The following is a 16,385-nucleotide window of genomic DNA, read 5'->3' as shown; positions in this document are numbered from 1 at the left end:
GAACAAAGCTGAATAAAATAGAAAGGATATTTCTCCAAGCGATTTGAGGTGTGCACATGCGGTTAACAAAGAAATAGGTTGTAACGCTCGTCTGATGAAGAAGGAGTGGACCAAAGCACAGCGTGGTACGTGTTCATGATATTTATTCAAATCTGAACACTAGAACAAAAATAACAAGGTGAGAAACGAGCAGTTCTGTAAGGTACCTGCAACTATACAGAAAACAACTACCCACAAACTCAGGTGGGAAAAAGGCTACCTAAGTATGATTCTCAATCAGAGACAACGATAGACAGCTGCCTCTGATTGAGAACCACACCCGGCCAAACACAAAGAAATAGAAAACATAGAAATAAAGAAACTAGAATGCCCACCCTAGTCACACCCTGGCCTAACCAAAATAGAGAATAAAAGCCTCTCTATGGCCAGGGCGTGACATAGGTAGTCCTATATGCTTAATTTAGAGTTATTAATGTAACTTTAGCTGTTCTACAAAAGTTGGGCAATATGTTTTGATTTTTAATACTTTGTAAGGCTGCATGATGCGACTTATGATGATTTGAAAAAAGTTGCTTTATTTAGTTTTTTTTTTGCGCAGCCTGTACATATTTCATCAGTCTCTCATTCACAATTTGACAAGCACATGAAGATGAAGATGGTGCCGACGGATATGGCAGCTCTGCTTCTGGCTCCTAAAAACTTTGCAGAATTTTTGTTTTTGGTGTGTTATTTCTTACATTTACTAGCCCAGATTATTTTTTTGTGTTATTACATACAGCCGGAAATACCTTTGGAATATCACAGTGGCGGTAACTCACCAGCATTATTACCAGGAATACAACTTTCCCAAATTGGATACTTATTCCAGAGCCTGCTCCAAAACACCGCCGGCGGAGAAGAGGTATTCGGAGTGAACTTCTAGTCCAACTCAGGAGGCGTGCACACCGTCCACCGCTTCAGAGTATATTACTCCCTACTATAATGGATTTTATGCAAATTGGAAACCACATATTCTGAGGCTGCATTTATTGTAGCTGTGGATTTTAACAGCAAATTTGAGGAAAACACTACCAAAGTTCTACCAGCTCGTCGACTGTAGTACTCGTGCTGGTAAAACATTGGAGACCACTGCTACTCAACTTTTTGAAATGCCTACAAGGACCTGCCCCGCCCTCCCTTCGGCAAATCTGATCACAACTCCATTTTTCTCCGCCCTTCCTATAAAGTGGCTTGCGAAAGTATTCAGCCACTTGGCATTTTTCCTATGATGTTGCCTTACAACCTGGAATTAAAATTGATTTTGGGGGGGGTGTGTATCATTTGATTTAAACAACATGCCTACCACTTTGAGGATGCAAAACATTTTTTATTGTGAAACAATTGTAATGAAAATTACAGGCCTCCCACATCTTTTTAAGTGGAAGAACTTGCACAATTGGTGGCTGACTAAATACTTTTTTGCCCCATTATGCATGCACCACTTTTCCGTTTTTTTGTGTTTTTTAAATTTATTTGACCCGTTTTCTCCCCAATTTCGTGGTATCCAATTGTTTAGTAGCTACTATCTTGTCTCATCGCTACAACTCCCGTATGGGCTCGGGAGAGACGAAGGTTGAAAGTCATGCGTCCTCCGATACACAACCCAACCAAGCCGCACTGCTTCTTAACACAGCGCGCATCCAACCCGGAAGCCAGCCGCACCAATGTGTCAGAGGAAACACCGTGCACCTGGCAACCTTGGTTAGCGCGCACTGCGCCTGGCCCGCCACAGGAGTCGCTGGTGCGCGATGAGACAAGGATATCCCTACCGGCCAACCCCTCCCTAACCCGGACGACGCTAGGCCAATTGTGCGTCGCACCCCACGGACCTCCTGGTCGCCGGCCGGTTACGACAGAGCCTGGGCGCGAACATAGGGTCTCTGGTGGCACAGCTGGTGCTGCAGGACAGTGCCCTTAACCACTGCACCACCCGGGAGGCCCCACAAAAAAAGTTATTTTGTTCATTTCACTTCACCAATTTGGACTATTTCGTGTATGTCCATTACTTGAAATCTAAATAAAAATCATTTTAAAACAGCTTGTAATGAAACAAAATAGGAAAAATGCCAAGGGGGTGAATACTTTTGCACGGTACTGTAGGCAGAAACTCAAACAGGAAGTACCCGTGCTAAGGTCTATTCAAGCTGGTCTGAGCAAACGGAATCCATGCTTCAAGATTGTTTTAATCATGCAGACTGGGATATGTTCCGGGTAGCCTCTGAGAATAACATTGATGAATACAGGAATACGGTGACTGAGTTTATCAGGAAGTGTATAGGAGATATGGTACCTGCTGTGACTATTAAAACTGGCAGCATTCGTGCAAAACTTAAAGCCCGAACCACCGCATTTAACCATGGCAAGGTGACGAGGAACATGTCCGAATACCAGCAGTGTTGCTATTCCCTCCGTAAGGCAATCAAACAGGCAAAACGTCAGTACAGAGACAAAGTGGAGTCGCAATTCAACGGCTAAGACACAAGACGAATGTGACAAGGTCTACAGACAATCACCGGACTACAAAGTGAAAACCAGCCACGTCGCGGACACCAACGTCTTGTGCTTCCGTACTTACTAAACACCTTCTTCGCCCGCTTTGAGGATAACACAGTGCCACCGACACGGCCCGCTACAAAGGACTATAGGCTCTCCTTCTCCACGGCCGACGTGAGTAAGACATTTAAGCGGGTTAACCCTCGCAAGGCTGCCGGCCCAGACGGCATCCCTAGCCGTGTACCCAGAGCATGTGCAGACCAATAATCAGGCCTACTACACGTGGAATTTGACTGCCCTACAGTGTTTAGTGTTAGTGTTTATCTTGCATCCTGTTGTAGTCTGCTGGTGTCATTGGCTGCTGTCTGTCCACTCATTGTGCATTCAGTTGGTACCTCTCTCTCTAACACTCCCCTCCTCGCCGCGTGTGCGTGCGTGCGTGCGTCCGTGTGCATATTTTGAAAAGTTATTATTTACTACAGTATACTACAACATTATATACTAAGTAGTACACATGATCGAGGGATACAACAGGGTGTAGTATAGTATTCTACAGTATACAACAGTTTACTACAGAATTCTATAGTAAGTATTGTAGTATTTTATAGTAAACTGTAGTAAAAAATGGCGTGTGAGAGCATGTGAATGATTTTCTGTCATTTATCTGTTTATCTTGTATCCTGTTGTAGTCTGCTGGTGTCCTCTGGTTGCTGGCTGTCCACTAATTGTACATTTAGTTGGCACTTCTCTCTAGCACTGTGTGTGTGTGTGTGTGCGTGCGTGTGTGTGCGTGTGTGTTTGCGTGTGTGTGTGTTTGCATGTGTGTGTGCCCATCTGTGTATTTTGAAAAGATGTTATCTGTGTGCAAGTGTGTGACTTTGTGGCTGTGTGTTGGCACTTTGCTCTGAGAGACTTGGCAAGAGGAGTCTTACAGGGGCACAAAGCCTCTCAGGCTAAATCAAAGCTGCACCCCAAGCTATACAGCAGGGCCCTGAGGGTGGGTGTATGTTATCTCTAAGACTTAGCCCTACAGCAGGGCACGGTGACTGATGAGGCCACGCTCCATCGCTTCTGAATCAGCCAGGTGACCAAACGCCCCCATGACACCACTCCCAAACACCCCACACCTGTCCGATCTGATCTGGGATCTGTGTTGATATACTAAGCCCGCATGTCTTCTATTAACCCCACATCCACTAACTCTGATCTCTAATCTGTGGTTCTCTTTCCAGTTATCGCAGGATGACCAGGTCCAACAGTGTGACCACGGCGGTCCAAGCCGACCTAGACGACCCTGACTACTGTCCCGTCGACGCCCCAGAGATGGTGATACGCCACTCGGCCACCATGCCCCGCCAGTACTCCCGGGACGCCGCCACCTCTACCGTCTCCATCCAGGGCTCGGGCAACCACTACCACGCCCTGACCGTGGAGGAGTACGGCGAGGTGGGTTTGGACCCATCCATCCTGCCCCCGCCAGACCCCTGGATGGACCAGGTGGAAGACCCCATGGAGGTGGTGGTGGGGGGACGGGGGTTGATGTGTTCCAGGGACGGGAGGTGGTTCCTGAAGCTTCTCCAAGCCGAGATGGAGCGTATGGAGGGCTGGTGCCGGCAGATGGAGCAGGACGAGATGGAGAACGAGCTGCCGGAGGAGAGTGAGTGGGACAACACACGTGCATGTACATAAACAACATCAACCCATGGATATGGAGCTGAATATGTGCGAACGGGAGCAAAAGCGGTGCATTAGGGGTAGTGAGTCAGTAGAATCACTTCTCTCTCTCTTCGTGTTTTTGGGTGATGTTGACCTGAAGGCCATATAAGTTGTTTTCCCTCTCTTTGTATCTCTGTTTTTCCCCATCCTTCCCTGTGTCAAATAGACCGAGGGAAATTGTCTGAGTCCCAAAATGGCACCCTATATCTCCAGATAGGGCTCAATATAGGGCTCTGGTCAAAAGTAGTGCACTACATAGGAACTATTGTGCCATTTGAGAGACACTGCCATGGCATTCATAGCAGCGAGCCACAATGCCTGCTTGTTGCCTGCTATCTCCTCTGCAGACATAGTCATCAATAGGGAGCTAGCTGCTGGACGGGTCCGGCCATACATCTGTCCTGTAGATAAACAGTATAATGACCTCTCACAGCAATGCTCAATGGGGGTTTTCATGCTCAAACCCGCTTAATAAGCTCCTCAAGCCTGCTGCCAGCTCCATAGCTCCACACTATCAGTGCCACACTGACACTCTCTGCATCCCAAATGGCATCCTATTTCCAATATAGGCCCCACTGGGCTCTGGTCAAAAGTAATGCACTAAAAAGGGATTAGTGTGTCATTTGGGACACATGGGCACAATGTGGTAGACTTTATTCGGCTTGAATACTACTCCTTAGATTTGTCCCTAGTGACATAACTTATTTCTTCCTTTACTGCTAATGCATTATTTCCGATGGAGAGAACACATGGTTACAGTAGGTGAAGGGCGACTGTCTGCTGGGCAGCCCTTGACTAGTGATTCTGCAGTGTATTTTCCCCCTAATTCGAGGTTGCGTATTGAGACAGGAGGCTGGTTTTCTACATTCCCAACTCAATGTCATGTTAGGAGGTATGTTTATTTGGTGTGCAGGATAAACATTCCCCTTCTCATCAGAATTCACAGTTTAGGTTCCCAGTTCCCTCTCATCACATATTTATAGCCTTGCACTCATCAAAGGCAAAGTCTGTGTGTGTGTGTGTGTGTGTTTCTGCAGTACTGGGGAAGATCCGCAGTGCAATAGGGAGTGCCCAGCTGCTTATGTCTCAGAAGTTCCAGCAGTTTCGGGAGCTGTGTAAGGATAATCAGGTATGTAACACACACACACACACACACACACACACACACACACACACACACACACACCCACACTGCAGAGTTAGTCTACTGTGTCAGCAGGCCCATCAGAGCCAACTGTCACATAATGTGATGATCTATACAAGCTTATAATTGACACTGTGTCAGGCCAAACACTGCTATGCATGCAAATTCTAGCTGGATAGTAGTCTAGTCTATCACCACTCACCACTCAAAGCATAATAACTTTGAAGTGTGGAGGGACAAGGTGAAATAGTCCCAGACTAGTATGCTGATGACATACTGATAGGAAAATTGGAATGGTTCCAAGTCCAACACAGTCGTGTGCAAAGCCATATGTTCAGAGAGTTCAGACAACTTTTAGAATGGGTGCCATGTCAGAGCCTTTGAGCATTTCATTTATTCATTCATCAGTATTTGGAAATCCTGTTTTTGTTCTCTACATTCAGTTACATAGCATTGTTTAAAAATCTGAAAATTCCATGAAGTGCTTTTGGTAAATGGGTCGTTCTTGAATTGCAATGTCATTTGGGCATAGCATTTTGGAAAATAATTCTTGATTTGTATTTATTTATATGGATCTGGGTGCATCTTCCCATTCTAAGTCAATTAATATGGTAGCTTAATTACTGTAAATTATTTGTATCATTATGATAACATTGTGCCACAAGTAGGAATAGTAACACCAATGATATTTTGTAAGTAAATGTAAAAATTAGGATTCTGTGAAATGGATGCCACAAATGCTCATATCTCAGGTCATCAATCATTTACAGGTATTTTTTTTGCGGGGGTGTGTGGTACGCCAGTGGTGTTCAGGTGTGTCGGCCATGCCCACTAATTGGCCACACCTGATCTTAATGAGTTTCCTTTTGAAATGCGGTCTGTTTGAATAGACTAAAATAAATAGCTTTGCATGCGTAAAAAACAAACATGGAATGCTAGCTCGATTAAGGCAGCCCCCCCCCCCCACCTCTCTGATTCAGAGGGGTTGGGTTAAATGCGGAAGACACATTTCAGTTGAATGCATTCAGTTGAACAACTGACTAGGTATCTCCCTTTCGCTTTCCCATCCTGGTGCTGCAGTAGACTAATTCAATGTATAGAGGACCAAAGATCATAAGTTCAAATCTCACTGACGCCACGACACAATAAAGTAAAAAAGTGTGTGTTCACATGATTCATTAACTAAGGAAATGAATTTCCATGTGTCCTATCTGTGTTTGGAGTTCAAAAAAGTTAGCTTATTTTGGGTTATCTGTGTTATTAAAAGTCTTATTGAAACATTCAGTGAAGGTTTTAAGGAGGTTATTCTAAAACATCCAAATAACCTATCATTTCAGTTCTAAGAGCGTTAATAAAACCTCCCAGGGAAACTTTCAAGGAAGCAGAGTTAAACGTTCTCAGAACCTCCCTGCAACCTAAAAAGGTATGTTCACAGAACAGACAAAAAAAATGTCAAAACATTTTCAGTTTCCCCAGTCAGGAAACTAACAGTATGGCTTTGTTCCCACAACCATTGTAAAAAATAACACATTTCAAGGAACCAAATGTGCTAGCTGGGTAGCTGTAATTGGCAGAGATTTTTGGAACTCTTCTTTTTTTATTGGTCTATTTACCTCCAAAACGCCATCCAACTAAAACAGGCACTAAAAGGGCTTTATCATCATTTTCACTATTTCATAGTATCATTCCAACCTCATTGTGTGGAAATATAAACGCAACATGGGAAAATCACATTTGTGATTAATCATTTTCCTCACAATGTTAGTTCCCTCCATTTATATTTTACATCCCCAAAACATGTCACTATACTCTACACATCCCTCCTGGGACAAGCCAATTTGCTTACCCTAAGTACTTTAAACAATGCATAAACAAAGTTGTTCAGTATAAATGACTTACTTGCATTATGTTTATCATTGATAAACAGTTCAATAGATAGCGAAACATGTTGTGTGACTGTAATTCATTTGAGTGTTTTTCATGGTTACAAAGGCGAGGGACGCAAATGCCACCACAATTCTAGAACGGCCCGAATATGAGGAACCAACATGGCTGCCATAGAATTATGTTGTGCCATGTAAAGGCAAGAACCTCAGTGTCCAAACTCTAAACTCTATACTGAAACTCTCTGTGTGTATCAGAACCCCAATTCCCACCCGAGGCCCAGTTCCCAGGACCTAGCAGGCTTCTGGGACATGCTGCAGCTGTCGATCGAGAACATCAGCCTGAAATTTGATGAGCTCCACCAACTCAAAGCCAACAACTGGAAACCCCTGGACCCCCCAGAGATAAAGGTAGCACTCAATGTAGTGGACCCTATAGACCAGATCCACCTTAAAGTAAAGGGATAGTTCACCCAAATTACTAAATGGCATATTGGTTATACTGTAAGCAATCTATAAGCAACGTGTGAGAGTAATCCATGCATTGGTTTTGTTTATCTGGCCACTGTCTCCAAATGCTAACTTTTTTGCATTTCTGTCCACCAGTACAGTGCATTCGTAAAGTATTCAGACCCCTTGACTTTTTTCACATTTTGTTACGTTACAGCCTTATTCTAAAATGGATTAAATCATTTTTCCTCATCTATCTACACATAATACCCCATAATGACAAAGAAAAAAAATGTTTTTTATAAATTTTTGCTAATTTATTTTTATTTTATTTACTGAAATATGACATTTACAAGTATTCAGACCCTATACTCTTTATTTGTACTATTTTCTACATTTTAGAATAATAGTGAAAACATCAAAACTATGAAATAACACATTTGGAATCATGTAGTAACCAAAAAAGTGTTAAATGAATCAAAATATATTTTAGATTCTTCAAAGTAGCCACCCCTTGCCTTGATGACAGCTTTGCACACTATTGGCATTCGCTCAACCAGCTTCACCTGGAATGCTTTTCCAACAGTCTTGAAGGAGTTCCCACATATGCTGAGCACTTGTTGGCTGCTTTTCCTTCACTCTGCGGTCCAACTCATCCCAAACCATCTCAATTGGGTTGAGGTCAGGTTGATTGTGGAGGCCAGGTCATCTGATGCAGTCCTCCATCACTCTCCTTCTTGGTCAAATAGCCCGTACACAGCCTGGAGGTGTGTTGGGTAATTGTTCTGTTGAAAAACACATGATAGTCCCACTAAGCGCAAACCAGATGGGATGGCGTATCGCTGCAGAATGCTGTGGTAGCCATGCTGGCTAAGTGTGCCTTGAATTCTAAATAAATCACAGACAGTGTCACCAGCGAAGCACCCCCACACCATCACAACTCCTCCTCCATGCTTCACGGTAGGAGCCACACATGCGGAGGTCATTCGTTCACCTACTCTGCATCTCACAAAGACATGGCGGTCGGAACCAAAAATCTACCATTTGGACTCAACAGACCAAAGGACAGATTTCCACCGGTTTAATGTCCATTGCTCGTGTTTCTTGGCCCAAACAAATCTGTTCTTCTTATTGGTGTCCTTTAGTGGTGGTTACTTTGCAGCAATTTGACCATGAAGGCCTGATTCACGCAGTCTCCTCTGAACAGTGTATGTTGAGATATGTCTGTTACTTGATCTCTGTGAAGCATTTATTTGGGCTGAAATTTCTAAGGCTGGTAACTCTAATGAACTTATCCTCTGCAGCGGAGGTAACTCGGGGTCTTCCATTCCTGTCGCGGTCCTCATTAGAGCCAGTTTCATCATAGTGCTTGATGATTTTTGTGACTGCACTTGATGGAACTTTCAAAGTTCTTGAAATTTTCCAAATTGACTAACCTTCTTGTTCTAAAGTAATGATGGACTCTTGTTTCTCTTTGCTAATTTGAGCTGTTCTTGCCAAAGTAGGAACTTTATATTTTACCAAGTAGGGCTATCTTCTGTATACCACCCCTGCCTTGTCACAACACAACTGATTCTCTCAAATACTTTAAGAAGAAAATAATTGACATAAATTCACTTTTAATAAGGCACACCTGTTAATTGAAATCTATACCAGGTGGCTACCTCATGAAGAATCTTAAATATAAAATATATTTTGATTTGTTTCACACTTTTTTGGTTATTTCATAGTTTTGATGTCTTCACAAGTGTTATATAATGTAGATAATAGTTCAAATAAAGAAAACCCCTTGAATGAATAGGTGTGTCCAAACTTTTGACTGGTACTGTAGACCAGGGGTTCTTAAACCTTTTCAGCCTGGGACCCAAATGAGAAATTCTGTGTTTTCCTGGGACCCAAGCTAAGGAAAATATGCAACTATACATAATTATCTGTACATTTCATTGCCCTTATGCCTAAAAAAAAAGCAATATAGACAAAAACAAATAACAATGAAATACCCATAAATATTTTCATGTTTATTTATCTCCAATTAAAACACTCTTACATACCTGTCTAGGTTGGAACTGTTGCAGTTAAAAAACAATAAATCATTTAATTATGAACTGGAATTAACAGATTGATCACATCACACAGATGTATAACAGAACACACACACAAACACAGGCTTTTTGATCGTTCAAACCTAAGCTTACTGTATAAATTATTGTTGATAGAAAGTCTAGGTTGGAACTGCTGCTGTTAAAAAGCTTTTAAAAAATATATATTATGAACTGGAATAAACTGATTGATCACATCACACAGATGTAGAAAACACACACACACACAGTCCCAATGAGAGGTGTGTGGCTGGTTGAAGTTTTCAACAAGCATGTCTATTCTGGGATCAGTTTTTAACAGTGCAACACTGAGGTGATGCTCAGCATTGAGACTGTTTCTGTACTTGAGAACCCTGACTTGCATAGGTATGTGGTGCCAAACTGGATCAGAATATCTATTGCTTTCTCAGTCAGGCAGGAGACCGCTTCCTGCTGCAGATGAGCAACCCAGAACTGTGTGAGAGTTTGTCTCAAAAAGCATATCGCTTCAATCCGTTTATGCCAGTTCAGAATAAAAAGTATTACTTGCAACAGTTCCAACCTAGACTTGTTTTCAGCAATCATTGCTACAGTAAGATGTACAGTAGGCCTGAATTTTTCATCTTCATCTGTACTGTTTCTTAGGGTTGCACTTTCAGTAGCTAGTTAGCTTGATTTGGCTAACGTTAGCTATTAGCTGTGTAACGTTACAAGGCCAGGGGATTGTTTGAAAGTTAAATTCACATTTACTACTATGAGAGATAGTACTCCCTTATTTTTGGTTATCATCGCCTGTTTATAAAATGACAACAATGCCTTGTTAGTTGACTTACTTTTCCACTTTTCCACTTTATTAATTTTTTTCGTTTTGAGAGACTCATTACTACGCAAATCCCCACACAAAACACATTGTTGGCGCTCCTTGTTATTTCTCAAAGTTTGTATGAAAGAGACACATTCATCACTGTATCTGCGTTTCATGACGATTGAGCTCAGTCAGAACTTGTGGCTAGCATGAGTCCATTTCATGACAGTGGTGAGTGATGGCGAGTGGGAATAACAAGTCAGTGGCTTGAACCACAGCGCTGCAACGCGTTGGTCGCGGAATGATCTTCAAGAAAACTGCAGAAAAAAGATCTGGTAAACCGCGAAGCACATGGGCATCTCCCTCTACCTCTCGCACTCGAGCAGCTGCCAAACTGAGCAGAGACCGCTGCTAAGCAGAGAGCGCACTGAACCGAGAGCGCAGTTGTACTTGGCCAAATAAATTCCAGTAATTCATGAAATAATTATACATTTAGGTCGTGCCCCATCATTAACAGGTCCGTACTTTAACAGACCCAGACTTTACGAAACTCTGCTGTAGACAAGTGTGTGCCTTTCCAAATCATATCCAATCAGAATTGACCAAACATGGGTCTGAATACTTATGTAAATAAGTTATTTCTGTTATTATTTGTAATAAATTAGAAAATATTTAGAAAAACCTGTTTTCGCTTTATCACTATGGGGTATTGTGTGTAGATCTATGAGGATTTTTTTGCATTTAACCCGTTTTAGAATAAGGCTGTAATGTAACAGAATTTGGAAAAAGGGAAGGGGTCTGAATCCCTTCCGAATGCACTATGTAATTTTGTAAATTGGGTGAACTATCCCTTTAAAGCCTGGAAGTAATGCAATAGAATGAAGAACAAAATTAGCCCTGCATGCTTATACTTTCACTGTTATTCAAATATGTTCCAAGCTTTTTAATGTCCAAAGTTACCATAGATTTTGGTTCAATGTAGCATGAGAGTGTTGTAATGCATGTCATTTTATTGTTGTGATGTTGTGCGATAGCCTGCCTGACGTGACTGCCTATCTGTTGTATTTTTGATTGTTTTGTTGTTGACAGTGAGCTGGGTTTTGAGAAGTCAGTCTACCTGCCATGCACCTTGGGGCCTAGCTGACCTCGCTGGCCGCTCTTACCCTACGCACATGGCCGCCTACCTACAGCCGTGCACTCTCACAAAATGGCCACCACAACCATCAACCATAACCTCACTCACGTGAACCCTGTTGCATGCTCTCACACCATGCAAACTCCAACAAAATGCTGATGTCATGCACTCTCTAACCCCACACAAAATGCCTGACATTGTGCCCCTACTGCCAGAGGCACAGAGGATGGCCTGTAACTGTAGTTGTTTGTCCTCCCCCGTCCATCCAGGAGAGAAGGTTTGCCCCTCCAGTGCCAAAGAAGCCCCACAAGGGCCACCCTCCCCTGGCCAGGGACCGTTCTCTGGAGAGCTCCGAGAGACAGCGGCTGGAGGCTCGCAAACGCCTGCTGGCCGCCAAGCGGGCGCTCTCGGTCCGACAGAGCTCGGTCACCGAGAGAGCAGCAGACAGTATCGAGATCTACATCCCAGAGGCCCAGACCAGATTATGAGACACACACACACAGACAAAGACACACACACACAAACAGACAGAGACACACACACACACACACACACACACAAACCGACACACCTTCAAAGGTACACACACACACACTCACACCGAGTGACACTGTCAAGACACTCATCTGCACTGAATGGCGAGGGTAGGGTGCTTGTAATATAATCACATTTATCGACTTCCACAAAAACGGTCACAGCAGCCGGTGGAGTGAGAATATTGTATATGTATTCACTTTTCCTCTTCTCTCCATTTGAACCTCTCCTTGAACTTTCAGCTTTTCATGTAGCTCCCCCCACTCTTTACTCCCAAAGATGTTTCTTCTTGTGATGGCAACTCTTCTTACCGATGTTCCACCAACCAAAAGGCCTGTTGTCACCCAAACAGGTATACCAGTACCACGGTATTGATGCATAATGTATAATTGTTCTGATTCCTTGGAACAGAAGGGCGGTTAGGGAGGGAGGGGAAGTGTACTAGTGGGTATAGACCGAGCGCTGTCAAGGCATACTAGCTAATCCTGTTGGGTGTCAGACAGCCTGAGACAGTGGCTTGTGTCCCACATGACACCCTATTCCTTAAATAGTCCACTACTTTTGTGAATTACCTAGTCAAAAGTAGTGCACCACATAGAAAACAGGGTGCCATTTGGAATTCAGGCCAGCCTCTCTCCTCTGGTGACCCTGGGGGAGGCTGTTATTGTGACTCACAACACAATGACAGCAGACAATAGAGAAACCCAGTCTCTACTCCCCTGTTGGATGCTACTGTCACAGGATTTATAACACACACATACACACATGTGCAAGCACACGCACTCACACACACACACACACACACACACCTGTTCTCGAGAGAGGTAATTGACCTAAACCCGTTTGAGTAGTTAGGAGAGAACACCTGAGACATATCTAAGACCTTCTGGAGACACAGTACAAGGCATCAAGACATCTATGTAGCAGCGACCATTGCAACTGTCAGTTTTAAATTAATTTAGGAGTCAATTCGATGTGAGTTGACTCAGTCATGCGTTGACGTCAATGGTAGACTAAGTACAAATGTCACTTAAGTATAACTTAGGATTCGCCTCTTATTATTGAAATCCAGGCAACAGCAGATCTATATCTCTTGGCATTAAAATCACACACAAAAAACAAACATTTTTGTCGAAGAAACAATGATTGGTTTTGATGCAACACCTATGAACACCTAGATGTTCTATTGGAGCCACTTACTTTTATCACTCCTTGTTTTGTTATTGCATGTAAAACTGCAAAGCCGAGAGACAGTAGCTGGATCAACACAGTCGGAAGTAGACAATAATATCAATGTGCAAAAATGACTTTGAATTGTAAAATCCAAACCTTTTATAAAATGGGATTTGGGTAAAAGGAGTAGCGTAGTGATTGATAGTACTTACCAATAATCAATACAGGTCTTTGTAGAGTAACCCCAAAAAATAACTCAAAACAAGAAAGCCGGTATGTGTCGGACAATTACACTATTCTTTGTGTTTCTCCAAATGCAGTCTGTCCAGTTGGAGGAACAGTGGCTTGATTCTGCTGCACTCTATGTCTGACCTTTATGGGTTATGGGTCACAGGGTCACGTCAATCTGTCTACCCCCAGATGTGGTAGGATTCTGGGGGCCGACAGCACCAATCCTGTCTGGCAGTCAGGTATGGAGCTCTCAGAGAGAGGTCAGTGCTACGAAATCAGGGTCTGCCAGAAACAAAAGTGGTGATATTGTGTGTGTGTGTGTGTGTGTGTGCCCGTGCGTGTTTGCGAGAGCGGGTGTATGTGTGTATGGGAGGATATGTGTGTTAAAGTGTTTCTGAAGTGCTTCCTATTTTTCAAGGTCCAAACGGGCCTTTCTTTTCACTATGTACAGTATGTGTCCCAAACGGCACCCTTTTGCCTATATAATTCACTACTTTTGACCAGGGCTCATAGGGCTCTGGTCAAAAGTAATGCACTATGTAGGGAACAGGGTACCATTTTGGGAGGCAGCCTGTGACTAATGTAGCAGAAGCCACATACTGTTAGTACTTTCCTAAACAGGCCCTGCCTATCATTTTCAACGGAGCGATATATGCCTGTACAAAGACATTAACTGAAGAACATATTGCTACATTATACGCATGCTGACACGAGCTAATTGATATGTTGTCATTTCATTCTTGTAGTTTTTTACTTATTTTACTCTGTTTATCATATTGTGCTGAGAATATCATTTGTCCCTAAGAAAGAAAATCACCTAATACTGATGTTCCTTTACTTTAAGGCACCCTTTATGAAGGATGCCTTAATGTAGTGTTTCCGTTGTTGTATATGACAAGGTATTTTGTTATTCTATCAAAAAAGGGACAGTGGGAATTATTTTCTTCTTACATCTATGTACTGTCTCAGCATCCAAGCTGACCTTCAACCATTTGAAAGTAATATGAAAATAATATAGGGTTTTAAGTTGAATGGTGTTTTATATCCACTATTTCTGTATTAATCCTCAGAAACAGATGATTACTGTTTATTATTAATATTATTATTATGCACTGATAAGGCCCATATGCTGTGTATATTGATTATTATGATTATCTTTTTCGCTCTATGAAATGAAAGACACCTTTTATTCTGTTTCGGTAATCAGCCTTAATTTATAATGTGATAGTCGAGCACAAATCAGCCTCAGGGGAAGAAAAATACATTGTATGTGTGTGTGTGTGGGGGGGGAGGGGGGGAGTGTGTGTGTGTGTAACCCATGAAAAGGCTTCGTCTCATACGGTAAACATACCCAGTCAACAGGGGTTGCGTCCCAAATGGCACCCTATTCCCTACACAGTGCACTACTTTATATGGAATAGGGTGCCATTGGGGACGCAAAACCTGAACATTACAGGTCTGCGGTTTAACGGTTCAGATCAACGTCTCATGATTGATTTCTTCGTCAAAAGACAGTTGCTACGTCTTCTCTGCAACTCCAATCAGTTTGCATTTTCTTCATATGAAGTCAGCTACTCGTATGGGTGAGACAATCTTGAACTCACGGTCTCGGTTATAATCTTTCAAGGTGTGTGGGTGTTATTAAGCTATATTGAAACTGGTTTGACATAGCTAGCGTTTTGTGAAATTGGGTAACTGTTACCAAACAAGGACAAAATTCCTGCTATCCACGTATATGAGAAACATGTTCATGATTGAAGTTTAGAGGAAAGTCCAATTTGATTGTGATTTAACGCATGTGACGAAGTAACTCAGCTGTATGATATTTTTATTTTTAGTAACAATGTATTTTAGAGAGAATATTGAGAAGGTAACAATGGTTATGTACCTTTTTGCCCATTAGGTTTTAAGGTCATTTAATACAAATTGTGATGCTCTTTATATTTTTATTTCACCTTTTTATTATAATCAATTCAAATGTCAGTCAAATTATGACGTTATTTATGGTTATTATAGTAACATATCAAAACCCTGACATTGCAGGGTGATTACAGGAAGTGGTAAAGAATGTTGGATTGTGGGAAATGCCAAACTCAAGACTTTAACCAATCCTGGAGGATGCTTATGATGTAGTCCATGTATAGGCATAAAACCATTAAAATGAACATTTGTAAATAAATGAATGTTTCCCTATGTAAAAACAATCAAAAAACATATTAGGCAGATATACATTTTGTAATTAATGTTATTACACTGTTGATGTTATGGCACGTGTACGGAACTAAGATCAGCATTAAAAACCTTGCCAATCATCATACGCTAACCTTAGTTGTGTTTATTGAAATGCACGCCGCACATGTTTTCACTTACAACATAAGACAGATTTAAATAGTTACTGTCAATCTCCTCATGCAGAGGGGGGCCCTATAACTACGTAGTTGTAAGGCCTTAGTTGTAAGGCCTTGGTTTTGCCTCGTCACTCCTACACCACATGGAGGTTTAGTCCTGAATGGCACCCTATTCCCTTTATAGTGCACTACTTTTGACCAGTGCCCGATTAGGGACGCAGAGAGTGTATGGTGATTTTGTTACTCACACATCAATCACATTCAACAGGCTGACCGGTGTTTCCAGAGCCCAGAGAGGAGCCAGGGATTTCACCCTCCTCAGCCCTGCGTTTCTCTATCAGGGTGTTTACTAGCAC

At 42.4% G+C, this 16,385-nt stretch overlaps 1 protein-coding gene across 5 annotated transcripts in view; it reads left to right on the top strand.

Moving 5' to 3' along the window:
• The window catches only part of dlgap1b (discs, large (Drosophila) homolog-associated protein 1b), a 231,801-nt gene extending 215,808 nt beyond the window's left edge, over positions 1-15,993 (top strand). For 3 of the 5 annotated variants that reach the window (XM_065019543.1, XM_029661525.2, XM_029661523.2), the window contains exons 10-13: positions 3,765-4,189; positions 5,286-5,377; positions 7,534-7,686; positions 12,013-15,993. In XM_065019543.1, the coding sequence (XP_064875615.1) occupies positions 3,765-4,189; positions 5,286-5,377; positions 7,534-7,686; positions 12,013-12,231 (889 nt within the window). In that variant the 3' untranslated portion in view covers positions 12,232-15,993. Of the gene's footprint in view, positions 1-3,764; positions 4,190-5,285; positions 5,378-7,533; positions 7,687-11,697 lie in introns of all 5 variants that reach the window. The other 2 variants (XR_003863768.2, XM_029661527.2) reach the window with 2 other exon arrangements.
• Positions 15,994-16,385: the final 392 nt, after the last annotated feature.

Source organism: Oncorhynchus nerka, linkage group LG6 (assembly GCF_034236695.1).
Source record: "Oncorhynchus nerka isolate Pitt River linkage group LG6, Oner_Uvic_2.0, whole genome shotgun sequence".
Taxonomy (NCBI): domain Eukaryota; kingdom Metazoa; phylum Chordata; class Actinopteri; order Salmoniformes; family Salmonidae; genus Oncorhynchus; species Oncorhynchus nerka.
This window is presented reverse-complemented; position numbering and strand designations above follow the sequence as displayed.